General features: G+C 36.4%; 1 protein-coding gene across 2 annotated transcripts in view; it reads left to right on the plus strand.

Moving 5' to 3' along the window:
* The window catches only part of FRMD3 (FERM domain containing 3), a 132,104-nt gene that overhangs the window by 65,834 nt on the left and 51,217 nt on the right, over positions 1–15,053 (plus strand). For both annotated transcript variants that reach the window (XM_039729970.1, XM_039729969.1), the window contains exons 3-4: positions 5,420–5,462; positions 14,811–14,889. In XM_039729970.1, coding sequence (XP_039585904.1) covers positions 5,456–5,462; positions 14,811–14,889 — 86 coding nt within the window. In that variant the 5' untranslated portion in view covers positions 5,420–5,455. The remainder of the gene's footprint in view (positions 1–5,419; positions 5,463–14,810; positions 14,890–15,053) is intronic.

Below are 15,053 nucleotides of genomic sequence, written 5' to 3' on the forward strand. Positions count from 1 at the left end.
TCAGAGATTAAGTGCTGAGTTAAATGGCATCATGCTTTTACTGGTAGAGCTGCATTTATGTACTAAACAGAAATTTGACAGAAATGAATAGTAAAAAGAATATATACATATGTATACACTTAATTCAGTAGAAATATTACTAACTAAATATCTTGTGTGAAGATTAGTAAATTTGTAAATGAAATATTTTATATTATCATATATTGATAAAAACAAAGATTTTTTTCCCATTGGTTGTGAACCTGTTGTCTGTGAGAATGTGCTGGCTCATGTATCTATCAATATATGCAGATTTTATGGCCAGATGTTCAGCTGATGTAGAGACTATGGATAAGTTCAGCTACTCCAACACACAGGAGTGATAATTCAGAAATTTGATTAATAAATGCCGGTTCAGAATCATGTTCTGAATTGGTGATTCTGCTCCAGTGTATGAGACTACCTTTTCTGGACCAGATAAATGTTTGTGATAGTGATGTACCTTGTTTCTTTCTCATTAACATGCCACTAAATAGCATCAATGCTCTGATTTTGGAAAAAAAAACAGAGTAGCTCTTTGGCTGCAGCAGAACAATATCTATATTCTTGATATAAAAGTTCTTGAAACCATAAAAAAAAGATGTTGGCCTCAGGGCATAAAGAAGGAGACACACATTATGCCGCCCATCCTTTGGCAACTCTTGTGCCTATATAGAGTTGCCTGCCACCTAATTAATTCCCCTGTCTGAACTTCTGTGAGCTTTGGATATGTATTTGTTTGTTTGTTTGTTTTTGTTTGGTTGGGTTTGGATTTGGTTTTTTTTTGGCAGGTGGCAACCCTATGCAAGTCACTTCTTTGAAGCTAAAGTATATTTACCTTGATTTTGGTTTTCATTCAAGAAAAAATATTAGATATTCATTTTCAAGATCAATATAGGGTGGAGTTTTCCATAAAATTGATTATTCTTTTAATTTTCTAGCCGTGTTTCATATCTCCATTCTCCTGCTCTTTTCTGTCAATTAAACAATTTTCCAATCCAGCCCTTGCCTAGAGTATTTTTGTAAAATCTGCAGGTTCTTCTGATTCTGTTTCGCTATATGCACATCCAAGCACTTGGCTAAGTATTGCTTGCTGAGTGAAACTTAAGTATTCATAGTATTTGGCCACTTTTAGTTGCCCCTTCCTAACTGCTCCTCTTCCAAACACAGAGATGTAATCAAAAGCCTCTAGGCTTGGAAGAGATAAGAGACCTTGTTTTGCTTCTAGTGCTTTGAGGCACTGGAACGGGTTGCCCAGAGAACCTGTGGGTGGCCCATCCGTGGGAGTGTTCAAGGCCAGGTTGGATGAAACAATGTGGTATTATGACACATATCTCTTGTCAGTGGAATGGGAGGTGGAACAAAATAGTCTTTAAAGTCCCTTTCCACCCAGGCCATTCTTTCATTCTGTCACTGTTTCCTTTTTCCTCCCAGTTTCTTTATCTTAAAATTCTTAACCTTGTGCTGGATCAAGACCAAACTCAGTCCTCTCAGACCTTCTCAGTGAACAGTTTCATTTGAAACAGGTTGAAACAGGCTGAAGTGTTTTTTACTAAAAGCATATCAATATTTGTGGAGTTAAATTGACTTTCTAGAATGGTGCTTTCACCCTTGCAGGGTGTCCTTGTTCACTCTGAGCTTTTGCTGTGAAAGCTGATAGCACATCAGCTGCTCAGAATTTGTGGGTAAGCAAGAACACACCTGGCCTCGCTAATGACTACTCAGCGCCACTTAAGGGCTGATCAGAGGTGAAGGCTCTATTTACAAATAACAATTGCACTAGTCTGAAACTGAGCACACAGTTGCAGTGAAATCTTAGTCAGAAGGCAACGCTCAGCATATTTTAGGATCCGAGCACCAAAAGTGATATCTGTGACAATTTGCTTATGCACCACTGGCACCTGAAGCACCAAGACTCGTTAGCTATCCCATGACTGACCTTCAAGATTTCCACGTATTTTTCTCTCACCCTTCTGTTTTCTCTGAGGCCACCTGTCTGATCTCTGAGGTACACAGCTACTGAAACCTCTTTTGGAAAAGAGATTAGAAATTAGTAGTGCTGAAGATTAATCTCCTCTCAGGATTCTTGGCAATGTGTTAGCAGGATTAGGATCAAAGTATTTTCTTCCTTATTGGGCAGCAACCATGTTGCTAACATGCTTTCAATGAAACAAGAAGTTCAGCCTCTGCAGGAATGTTTTCTGGTGATCATTAGCTACTATCACACATAAAGTCAAGCTGGGTTGAGGGTGTAGGCCATCCTGCAGTTAAAGCAGCCTTTGTGGACTACAATATCAAATACACACAAGACAGATGAAACTGCTTAAAATAGCTGGAGTTGTTTTTCTCTCCCTGATTTGCACACTTTAGTGTTAGTAAAGAAATAAAAGATTATTGTTTCTAGTTATAGTTTTATATCTGAGTAGTTTTGTTTGGGTTTTTATTACAACAAAGGATACAATAACCTATTGCAATGAACAGTTGAAAAATCTGTGGCCTGTTCTTGCAAGGCAGTGTGGCATGTGCATCAATGACATTTTTTTGCAGCTGAACATTTAAAATGTTTCTAAAATTTGTCTTGACAAGCTAACTCGATGTGTTATATTTTCATTCACTTAAGATTTTTTTCCAGGAAAGTTGTTAAAAATATTGTTAGATGAAAAAAGCATTTTGGAAAACCAAATACTTTTCAATTTAAAGTTTCTGCAGAAACAGCTTGATTAATTTATAGGAGCCTTAATCTCCTCCTAACTATAACAGCTAATTAATCTTGGAATAAATATAGGTTGGATACTGTATAGTAGAGACGAGGCACAGATATTAATTATTAATAGTCAATGCTGTAAGGCTGAAAGATAAGTACTCAGGGGAAAATCTTTCCTAAAACTCAAACTGAAATATGCAAACAAATATAGGGGTGACAATTTCCAGAAATATTAGCAATGACTAGGTGTTTATCTTCCCCTGACAGTCAGAGAGCATTAAGCACCTAATTGCTGTGTCTTTGAAAGTCTCCCCGATTTATAAAGTAAGTCCTCAGTTTTCTGGAAGATTCAGCCTAATTGTGTACACTTTTGCAATCTTCCACCAACAGAAGGTCACCGCAGAAATCTGAGCTTGTAGAAACTGTCTGTCACTTCCATGACCTCCATGAGAGAGCCAGGATTGCAGAATTGTTTGGTGCGTTTTCAATCTGTTTTTGAGTCATGGGGGTCAGGTCTTAGTGAAACATGTTTGATTTTGGACATGTTAGGTAAATCTGCATTCCTGGGGGTTAGGGAAATTTCCTCCATGTTTCCCCTCTTTCATTATTCACATGGTTGGTATCAGGATTTCATATTTGCAAATTTGCTTTTTTTTTAAATCTCTGACTGCTTTGTTATAGTAGGTAATTAACTTTTCCAAACAGTTCTAAATGCTGATCTGGTCTGTGCTGACATTCCAGTTTGGTATTTCAAAAAGAAATATAGAGAAAACTGTGTTGTGCTTCTGCTAAACGAAAATGGTGACTACGCTTCACTTTTGGTTTCCTGGGAGCAGTACAGCATGGCTCACTGTCTGAGTCCCCCTTTGGTGTCTGAATCTTCATATGGGACTGGCCTGATCCTGGTGGATGTGGGGTGGGTCTGTGGAAAGTGGACTTGTATATCTGCTTGTCTGGGTTTCCTACCTGTGAATTCATTCTGGATTATGCAGCTATAAACCACTGCAGACTGTATAAGAATTCTTAAATCAGATTGTCATTACCTTTTTATGAGCAAGTCTCAGCCCCCATTATTCAGAGCGAAACATATAAATAATTTATATGTATTATCTAAAAAAAGAATGAAATGAGCTAGATATTTCTGGCAACTCAGTGAAACCGTCATTGCTGATTCAATTCTCTTTCTTTCATCTTTTCCCATAAAAAGAGAGATACTGGGAAAACAAAATAGGTAAAGAAATTTTGGAGGGCTGTTTTTGTGTTGTGGCTGTTGTTTGCAGTTGACGTTGTTGGCTTTTTGTTTTCTTTGTACCAGGGTTCCGTATCAGTCTCTCAGTGATAAGTGAACTTCAAATAGAAATACGTTGCAGAGCTTATCTCCAGTACTACTGTAGACTATATGTGTGTGAGTTTCTGAGCAGCCATAGCACATAAACCACAATGTTTGAAAATGCTCATTTGACAATATTTCTTTTTTCAAAAGTTCTCTTTCAGAAAACCAATTTGCAGTTATCCTAACTTCATCTGAATTCTTGAGATGTCATAATTTTTAAAGTAATAATTTTCTGTCAGTTATTAACAACTCCTACAAAATATCTACCCCTTGCCTATCTCTGTAGTAGAATTACTAAAGGTTATGAGGAGAAATGGTAGCCCATGTAGTATATTTTAAGTATTGGATATGGTTTAATAAATGTTAGATTTTCTTTTTGCAGTTGACCAAAGGGTTTTAGAGCTAGAATGAAAGGGTTAAAAATGAAACCCCTTAATGCAAGGCCTTCTAGTGTTGAGTATGCTTATTAAAACTGAATGCTGTGCTTTTTGACCACCTGCTTCCACAGCACAAACCTCATTTTACTGTGGGCATTTTTGCTTAAATGAAAAATACTAATACAAAAGCTGCTGGCTGTGGTCTGAAGTGGCACTTGAATATCAGCATGTTCTTTTTTCTGACAAAACATCCTCCTGAGCAGGTCAGCTAATGCTAGCAGGGGATATGCTGAGGCTCTTAAATACAATTGTGAGCCTAACTTTTGGTTACAGAAGCACCTGAGTTTATTTTCTAAGAGAATAAAAGAAAAAAAAGAAAATTTTCCTGCCAAAACCATTTTTTCCCATAAATTTATGCACCTACTGATAAGTGTCCATAGCTCTCTGCTGTACATTATCTATGATTAGTATATTGTGAACATTTTACAGAAAAGTGCAATCTTTTTCCCTTGAGATTTTTAATTATTGCTAGAAGATAACAATTTCTTGTCTCCTGTGTGTTTTGACTGTGTGTTTTTGAGGATAGAGTACATATACATTCTTTAGCTTTAAGAAGCGTAGAAGACAACACTAATGAAGAGACAGTGTTAAAGTTTCTGAATATTCTTTCCTACGGTCTGATATGATCGTTCTTCTGGAAAAAAATGACTAAAAGACTAAAATGTCTACTACAAGCTTAGGACTACAGTCTGTAATCCTTTAAATGTGTCTTTGAAATATCTGTCTTATTTCTATCTCAACTACCAATTTCATAGGCACTGGTGATATCAAGTATGCTTATACAGTATAATTCCAGTATGGAGGTGCTTTTCTCATTTATGGATGTCTCAGTGAAACAAAATTCCTACTTCCCATTTTTGCACCATTGACATTTACAAGGCTATTTTTGATCAGTATTAACCTCTGCTCTCTGCTTTGTCTTTCCAGCACTGGCTTGAGCCCAACAAGTCCATCTTCAAGCAAATGAAATGTAAGTCTTGAAAGCTCATGTTTTTAAACTTATTTTTAAATAAATTTAAAATTTAAATATTTTTAAATAATGGAAGGTTTTGTTGTGCATTCATGCAATAATTTAGAATAAGCTTCATTTTTTTCTCAGTGTAAACAGGTCCTTCATTGTAGCACATTAAGGAGTCCTAAAACCTCCATGCTACCCTGATCTTACCATCTTACAGTGTTCTGCATATCAAAGCTTTTCCTTACTGCTCATGGCTACAGCCAGAGGCCAGCAGACTTGGGATGGCAGACCTGGTCAGATGACCTCTATGTTCCAACTCTCATTTTCAGTAGATGCCATCAGCTACTGGGACATGGTAACAAAATAGAGTGTGGCAACTGCATCTGGGTCTTTTCTGGTTATTGTTCTTTCTGTTGCCCCTTGCTTCCTGAAATTGCAGAGCACTGGCCTGTGATTGTTGTCACTGTCCAGCAAACTCAAGTACTGTGGGCTAAGTGGTGAGCTTTCTACCACAGGTGGGGTAACTTAAGATCAGTATTTTAAAAAGTATCTTTAAAACAGGAATGTATTATTTTAATTATCTTTTTGAAATGTTACTGTCTGGCCTATGGTTTTCATTAAATAGTCCAGTCAACTGTGAAGACCTTTTCAGGAAACAGAACTGCTTTGGGGCTCAGAAGTTTATATGCAGCAGTTTATTTGGCAATTCTGGGCAATTCATGTGGTGCGTTAGAAGTTGTGTCTTAGCTGTTATGTATGTATGTATGTATGTATGTATCTATCTATCTATCTATCTATCTATCTATCTATCTATCATCTATCTTATTAAATGAAGGAGAATTTTATCCTCATATGGTTTGTATACAGTTTTCTGTTTTATCAAGGAGACTTTTGTGTGAGAGACAATGTACTTTCTTTAAAATGTGGTGAGGCTTAAGAGCTTGTCTAATATGCAAAACCAGTTAATACTGGATGTTGACTGCACTATATGGAATATTTCAAAGAATTCCTCCATTAAGGCAGCCATACTGCAATATATGCATACATGTGTATATATGCCAACACATACATATCTGGCATCTTCAATATGAACTTGTATATCTAGTGTTTAGCTAGGTGGAGTACTATCCAGTAACAATTAAGTTCAAAAATGTCAAATTAGAATGAAGTTGCGCTCTTCAGCAATGCTAGTAAAGGAAGAAAAGAGGAAGAACAGAAAAATTGTAGTAATTGTAAATTATCTTAATCTCTTGCTTCCTTCCAAAGTGTTATCAAAAGGAGAACAGTTTCCTGAATATATCCTCTGGCCCACATTTATGTTACTGCTTTTACCCACAAAGAATAAGGGCTGATTCCTCCTGTGTACTTTGCATAGCAACACATGCAGGGGCTCTGCCTACAGATGTGCTGAGAATCTTTTGATGTATTCAAAACAACCTTTTTTGCATAGAGATGCTGCCTGAATGTGATAGATGGTAGTCCATGAAGTCCGTAGATGTAGTGATTTGATGGCCTCATCAGCAGATTTCTGTGGCTTTTGTGATAGGATCCTAATCAAAACTCTAAAAACAAATTAATACATAGCAAAAAAGCAAAATAAAATGCATCTAGCATGAGGTTGTTTATCATGGTGAAAAGGTCTTAAGAACAACAGCCAAAGAGAATGAGATGCTAACAAAGGTTTTTTGTTACCGGCCTTAGATTTAGGACACAGAAGTTGGATTAACAATTTATGTTTAAAAAGTTGGATTGGCAACATATGTTTAAAAATACTAGTTTAAGTTAACTTTCTCTTATGTCACAGAAGAAGGACTTCAGTTGCTACAATAATGCTTTAAGGAAAAAAAAATAAAGCTATGTATATATATTTTGTACACATGTAGAATCCATGAAGATTCTGCTCCCACAGATTTCAAGGATATTTTTTGTCTGAATTTGGCATCAAGTATATTTTGATTTATTTTTTTTAAATAGGCTGTATTAATGTAGAAAACCAAACAATTTCTAAAGGAAGAAAGGTTAACTCATATTTGACCTAAAAACATTCAGTTTATTATGAAAAAGTTTAAACTCAGAAGAAGAAATTATTGATACTCATTTGCAAAACTTCCCATGTCATGCAGCATAAGTGAGGACTGAAATTAGTAGAAGGTGGAAAGTCCAAAAACTGAAGCAATGAAGTGACTGGTTAATAGCACATACGTTACATATACATGACTCCTGGGAGAAATGATGGCAGAAAGCTATTCACAGTGACTGCATTAAATGGAAGTTTCCTTTCATTCTTTTGCATTAAGGAATTCAGGAAAAAATGAATAATTTTCTCTCATAATCTCTAATGACTCAAAAAGTTCTAAATTCAGCTGAATGCTTAGATTTAGATAGAATTGTGAAGCACTTGTATACGTCCAGAAAAAAAATACAAAAATGTTTTGTTCTTGAGCTCAGCTACCATTTGTGGGAGCTTCCTTTTCCTCCATTTACAGCAGCAGGTTTTTCAGTCTATTTATTCATGCAGCTCAATATTGGCAAATATTTGGAGCAGAAAAAGTTTGACTAGTAGAAGTACTCTAGTATGCATTTTATTAGGTACTTGCTTTCATGGGCCTCAGTAGTACATTAATCATTCAGGCATAATCCATCTATAATCAGGTTGTAGAGAATTCACAATCTGGCAACAATACATTACTGTCTGTGAAAGAGAATGTTGTTTCTTTGAAGCTCTGATGTGTCCATAGGATCCTGTGTGATTTTAATTTCTACAATTTTAATTTCTTTGGCTTTGGAAAAAAATTGCTTTAAGCTCATATTTAGTAACATTGGTATATGACAGGAAGAATCTTCTAAAATTTTCTAATTTGTCTTATCACATATGAAAGACATATATTTAAATATGTTCTGGTGCCACACAAAAAGAATGAAGGCATGGTATCTTTTCTGTATCACCATCTACCTTTGTATTTTCTTTTTCATTGTCATTGTAATGTTTGTGTTTTAACATGATGTGTAGATCTGTGCCTCAGCCATTTTTATCACTGATTTTGCCTGAGAGGGAAAAATTCAGTTTCTGAGAAAATGTCCTGAACCACTGCCAGTCTTGTTTGTACAAATTGAAGCCAATTGGTGACCTGCAGCTGCAAGCAGTGTGTTTCCAACTGCGTGACAGAAAACTCTCTGGAAGGTTGCCTAAGGAAGCTGTATCTTTGAGGTTCAGGACACAGAACTTCTAAAAGAAATTTTTCTGTTCTTTTGCATGTTTTTGTGTATAGCGTTATTCTCTCCCAAATGCTGACAATAGAATTATCTGTTTGGCAATCTTTATTGCTTATTTTCTGTCTAGGAATGTTATGGTGTAAAACCTGAGTCACATCAGCACTAATGTTTAAGTAAAGAAGAGTTTGCCTATGCACTCTCTCCTGCTGTTTTTTTGATTACTTTTAAAGATTATTCTGCCTAGTAATATGCAGCTCTTCTGTAACCTGCTTTGTGGGAAATACTGAAATATATGGGTTTTGTTCTTGATGACAGCGGGACAGAAGAATTTCTGTTGTTCCAATGTGCAGCAGCTCTAAATTTTCATGTTTTTCTTGTTGTCTTGCGTAACTGAAAGAGAGTAGGTTTAGATTCTATATTAAGGAAAAATTCTTTAGTGTGAGGGTGGTGAGGCACTGGAACATGTTGCCCAGAAAGGTAATAGGTGTCCTGTCTTTGGAGGTGCTCAAGGCCAGGTTGGAACCTGGTCCAGTGCAAGCTGTTCCTGCCCATGGCAGCAGGAGTTGGAACTAGGTGATCTTTATGGTCCCTTCAAACCCAAATCACTCTATGATTCTGTGACCTCAAAGAGTAATGCTACAGGGATGTTCTCCTGTGTCAGGTCACTGGAATTTTTCAATTAATTTCCATGATCTCTAATGCTGTCCTAAAACCTGAAAGGAGGTGGAATGTACCAGTGGTTCTCAGTACAAATGTAAAGAGAAGTTTAAACAAATATGAGTATCATAAATACATATACAGGTATATACATTTATTCAATGAGAGATTCATAAATACATATGCGGGAGTTATGTGTGATCCTTCAGGCACTAATATGAATGCTGTGTAATCTATAATCCTAACGAATATTTAATAACAGCATTTTAAGCTTTATTACAAACACCTGACAAAAATCCACCTTGCCCTGTATTGTACTGTAACTAATGTGTGAAATATGGGAGAGCCCTAATTTGAGATTGTTCTGGTTTGAAAGTAAAACCAGTGAGACACTCCAAGTCAGACATGCAACTTATTAGGAAAAGGGAAAACAAAACCAAAAGACATGCGATAATACAAAAGAGAAAAAAAACACTGACCAAGTCAGAATGCAACCTGACACCCTGTTGGTCAGGGTGTTGGTAGCAGTCCAGCTGGATTGGTGGCTGCAGTGCTCCTGGAGTGGCAGATGCGGTTCTGTTGGAGCAGTGATCCTGTAGAAAGGGTATAGTCTTCCTCTGAGGATCCAGTGGAAAAGACAGCTGCTCCTCTGGGAATCCAGTGTAAAGACTAACTGCTCTGTCCCAAAACCCAGATTATATCCAGGTGGGGATGCTTAGCTCCTCCCCCCTGGGAAAAAGCATCTCACAATGGGCTGTTATCATCCTAAGGAGTCATGTGTTGGGTCCTTGATTGCCCATGAACCACAAATGGTTCCCAGAGGGAGTTCTGTCTGAGTCATATGCAAGGCATTGATGGGCCCATTAACAGGAGATAAGGAAAAAACAACTTCCTTCCTTGTTTCAGTAGCTTTTGAGGATGGGAATCTTCATATTGTAACCTAGGACAGAGATTTATGATAGATCAGGTATCCTTTATGCATAAAAACACCGAGTAATGCCTAAAGACAGTTCTGCCTGTCTTTAAAATGCTCAGCAAGGAATATGGATAAAGAGCTGATTCATCTGGAAAGGAAACAGGTATATGGAAACAGATATGTATGTCTTAATGGTTCCCCAGAGATGCTTCTGCAGAAATAGTGAACATGAAGACTATTTGACTGTAAATTTTTTTATTGCCGGTTTCTTTCTTTCTTAAATTTCACTGACTTTTTGTAGGAATCTGTAGTTCAGAGAATATGTAACATGAAGGAAGTATTCTGCAATGTTGCATTCTCAGGACCGTGAAGATAATTTTAAAATCTGCTTTTGGCTTTCAGTATCCATGTGTAATTAATGTACAGATGTTGACGTACACTGGCAGTGCAATGCATTATAGAAGATTAACATTTGTGGCATAAGGCATTAACATTTGTGTTTGGTGAAAAGGAGATTGTGAAAAATAAACTTTCCAAGACGTATCAGCTAAGACTCTTCCATTTTCTCTATTTGGTTGACACTTGTAAAATTTCAATCAAGTTTTTCAACAGCTTTTAAAAACTATTTTCATCTTTCACAGTGTTGTGGTTTAACCCCACCCAGCAACTGGCCCCACAAAGGCACTCGCTTAGCCCCCCACCGTCGAGATCAGGGAGAGAAGGGTAAAAGCTGGAGAAGGGGAACTCATGGGTTCAGACAAAGAAAATTTAATAGGGAAAAGAAAAGCACACACAAGCAAAGCAAAACAAGGCATTCATTCAGCCCTTACCATGGCAGGCAGGTGTTCAGCCATCTCCAGGACAGTAGGGTCACACCACATGTAACAGTGACTTGGGAAGACAATTACTCCAAAAGTCTCCCCTTCCTCTTTCTTTTTCCTACTTAATATACTGAACATGATGTCATGTCATCTGGCACATTCCTCTGGTCAGCTGGGGTCATCCTTCCTGTCTGTGTTTCCTCCCAAATTCCCATGCACTCATTGTCTCCTCACCAGGGTGTCAGTACGGAAAACTTCTCTGTATTATAAACCCCGTGTTCAACACAAATCCAAAACACAGCCACTGCAAAGAAAATTAACTTTACCCCAGCCAAAACCAGCACACATAAATATTTTATTCTTTTTTTCAGATTCTTTTTCTATGAAGAAAATGGTAATATGAATATGTGGGGGTTTTGTAGAGTGCTTAAAAATAGTTCATGTGAGACTCAGTCCCTTACTTACTGATTTCTGTACCAAGGGAGGCATCTTCCACACCCCTCTTTGTTCTTGTGATGGTGTTGTAGGTTTGGGCATACTTTAGGGAGATCTTTCAGTTTTGATGGAATGCAAAGCATATTGTATCTTAGTTAAATGTAAATAAAATAAACTTAAAAAATATACAACCAGTTGCCTTGAAAACTATGCTCTGTGTGTAGCTCCTTCTGAGGGTTTAGATCATGACTTTTTTCAGCATTTAACGTAACTTAAATGATTTTATTTGTACTGTTTCTTTCACCTCTTATGTACTGTTAGCATTTAAACTGGCAAATTAATGGTTCTGCTTCAATAGAGTTGGCTGCAAATACTATTCTCCACACTAAAGTCCTTTGAAATTATTGCAATTGTGAATGGTTTTTAGTGAGAAAGTGAACTCAGATGGTAGGAAATTCTGACAGAACCTCAGGTATTTTGATATGCCAGCTGCTTCTTATCTGAGAGATAAAGGATGTTCCAAAAGAAAAGGCTTATAAGAAATAGCTACTAAGAAAATCGATCATATGCCTTGATAGTTTTGTGTTGATGAAATGTGCTCCTGCAAATTCTGCTCTATTTTGGGAAGGTTTGCTGCTAGTATTTCCACTTTAATATGTAGTGGTCAAAAGTAATTTTACTTTCAAGGAATTGAGAAATTATCTGGCTTGACAATCACATCTCTTGAGCTGATAAAATTCAATGCCTGTCTTGGTTTCTGCTATGTGCAACCAAGTAGCAGTCCTCATGAATGTTTCTCCAGTGTAGTAAAATCTATGAGAAAAAAAGCCTTGCTAAACATTTACATATCATCAAATGTCTCTGTGAAAGAACATTAGGCTTATAATCTACCTTAAAATTAAGATGGAAGACAAAGTGGATATCTTTGGGAGTTCTCTCCTTCCATTCAAATGTTCATTGCAGCTGGTTTTCCAGCTGAGAATAAGAAGGAGAAAAAGAGCATCTCCTGTAATTGCAGGGAACCTTCTTATCTCCACAGATGAATTATATGGATAGGTTCATATTCTTTTTACCATTTCAAATTGCAAGTTGTTTTTGTTCTATTCTTGCACAGCAATAGAGAGGGGATCTTGGCTTAGCAGGCTGCAGCAGACTTGTATAGTATTGTTGCACTTCTGAGGAGGAATATTGTTACAGGAGCTTGAGCCTAGAAAAAGATTTGAGAAATAGGCTTTAAGCTGCCTTGACAAATCTCCTGCATGTCCTGTGCACTGGTGTGTACTTCTGTCACATATTGTTCTTCTGCTCAAGTAAAACATTTCCTACTTTAACCTTTCCTATAAACGTGGGCTATTTTTATAGCACACTCTATGCCATCATCTCCTCACTGTGATACTCTGCATATAGGACAGCTGATACTTTCATGTGTTTACCACATACTGCCAGAATGGAACTCTTCTAACATAACTTTTATTAATTTATTTATTTTTACCACTGACAGATTTTCAATATTTTATTGACATCTGGAAAATTGGGTAAAATTCAGTATATTTTTTGAGTCTTGCAGTAGGCTTTTATTTGCTAGAGCCCTGAAGACACGTGAAATAGCTATTCTTATATCTTCATGGCTATTTCCAAACTAATTCTAAATCTGCCAAAACATTTAAAAGTGGGCTTTTTTCCTTTCCCCCCACCCCAGGGGAAGAGCTCTTGCTTGTTTAATACAGGTTGTCTCTTCTGTCATGTTTTTAAACTGGAACAGTATTCCAAAAGTGCGGGCTTTCTTCCCTTGCTTAGTTTTTACATGACTATTGAGGAGTGACAGAAACGTTTAAGATTACTTAAGTTATCTTTTGCTGTGTCCAGGCAACATGACTCCTTAGTGAGTTTTTGTATAGCTGCTTCCCTTTCTGGGACACTTTGCCTTCTACTTTGCTGTTGCAGGGCAGTGAAGACATAATGATATCTTCTGTTTTGCAAACTGTTTCCAGTCACTGTAAGACAATGCTGCAGTCACATCTAGGACAGCAAAGCCCACAGGAAACAGATTGAGTGTTTCTCTAGCCTTCAGAGGGCTTCTCCAGATCTAAAAACTGTGAAAGTTCAAACCATCTCTAGAAAAAAATTAAGGTTTTTTTTTCCTTAATTTCCCCTTAATTTCTTTTTATTATTGATTACTTGCTTTTTTCTTTTCCTGCATTTTTTCATATTTCCATTCCCATCCCTCTTGAAATTACTCCTTTTGTCTTAAATGAATAGTTATTTAAACAAGGAAAAAAAAGTTAAATCAGCAGTTTTTGTGGAAACTGACTGTGCTAAATAAGTACAATGTGCGATTTTAAAAGAGAAAAATATTTCTTTATCTTCAAGAAGAGTTGAGTTTTCCAAAAGATACCAACCACAACAAAATATTTAATTTGTTTTTATTTTCTATTGCTGTTGCACATCACATGGAACTGTGTGATAGCTAGAGGTGTGTTTCTGAAACATTGCAACATATATGTAAATACTGCAGTCAGAGTAGCTTGAAGAGTATGATGATTGTTAAACTAATCACCATATGAAGTTTATACAAGCCTTTGAAGTGGTAAGCTTAAGAAGATGGTACAGCAAAATGTTCTGGTAACATACTAATTACTGTTATAATTTACAATTAAAAAAAGAAATTATTGATTTCACCTGGTATTGTCTTCCATTTTCTCTGTAATTTTTTCCTGCCCTTTTCTTCTGCTTTCTCTTTTCCTGACGTAAAAACACAATCTCTTCAAAGTTTTGGAAATTCAAAATTGTCTTTGTACATTGAGAAAATACCAAGACCAAAATATATTAAAACTAACTAGAATATTGTAGATCTGCACTTTGCTCTGAATCAAAGTGCCTGAGAAGCATTGATTGCAAAATTGAAATATTTCCTGTTATTGTGATCCTTTCCTCTTTCTCCTTTTCCCTTTCTTTTTCCCCTCTTTCTTTCCTATTGAAAGGATTCAATAGGAAAGGATTCAAACATAAGGCCTGGTATTGATACCATTGTTCAGAGTTAGGTACTATAATCTTATTAAATACTGGGAACAGAAATATTTATACTGTCTTTAATTTCATTACCTAAATGGTTTCTTCAATTTCATAGTATTATCATTGCTTTCTGCTTATAATTTCCCAAAAAAGACCTCCCCAAAATAAAGCATATATAATAATGCTCTGGCTTGAATCTCTGCCTAAACTAACAATTAGTAAGTGACTTTAAGGTCACTCCTTCAGAATGGCTTAAGCAATATTTGTTTCCTATGGTTCTCATGCTTTTTCTTTTTAATTTTTCAGCTCATCCACCATATACCATGTGCTTTAGAGTGAAATTCTACCCACATGAACCCTTGAAGATTAAAGAAGAGCTCACCAGGTATTTTTTGTTTTCTTTTGGTTTAGTTTCTTTGGTTCTTTTTTAGTCTGTGCATTTAATGTGCTTTGCGAACAAGTTCAAGAAAAGGCAGATTGTTGTTTAGGGTAGGGTTCTCACTATTCCTGATTAAATTAGCATAGGCTGACATTACAATATGATCATCT

This window comes from Passer montanus, unplaced genomic scaffold (genome assembly GCF_014805655.1).
Source record: "Passer montanus isolate IOZ18808 unplaced genomic scaffold, ASM1480565v1 scaffold7, whole genome shotgun sequence".
In the NCBI taxonomy this organism is placed as follows: Eukaryota; Metazoa; Chordata; class Aves; order Passeriformes; family Passeridae; genus Passer; species Passer montanus.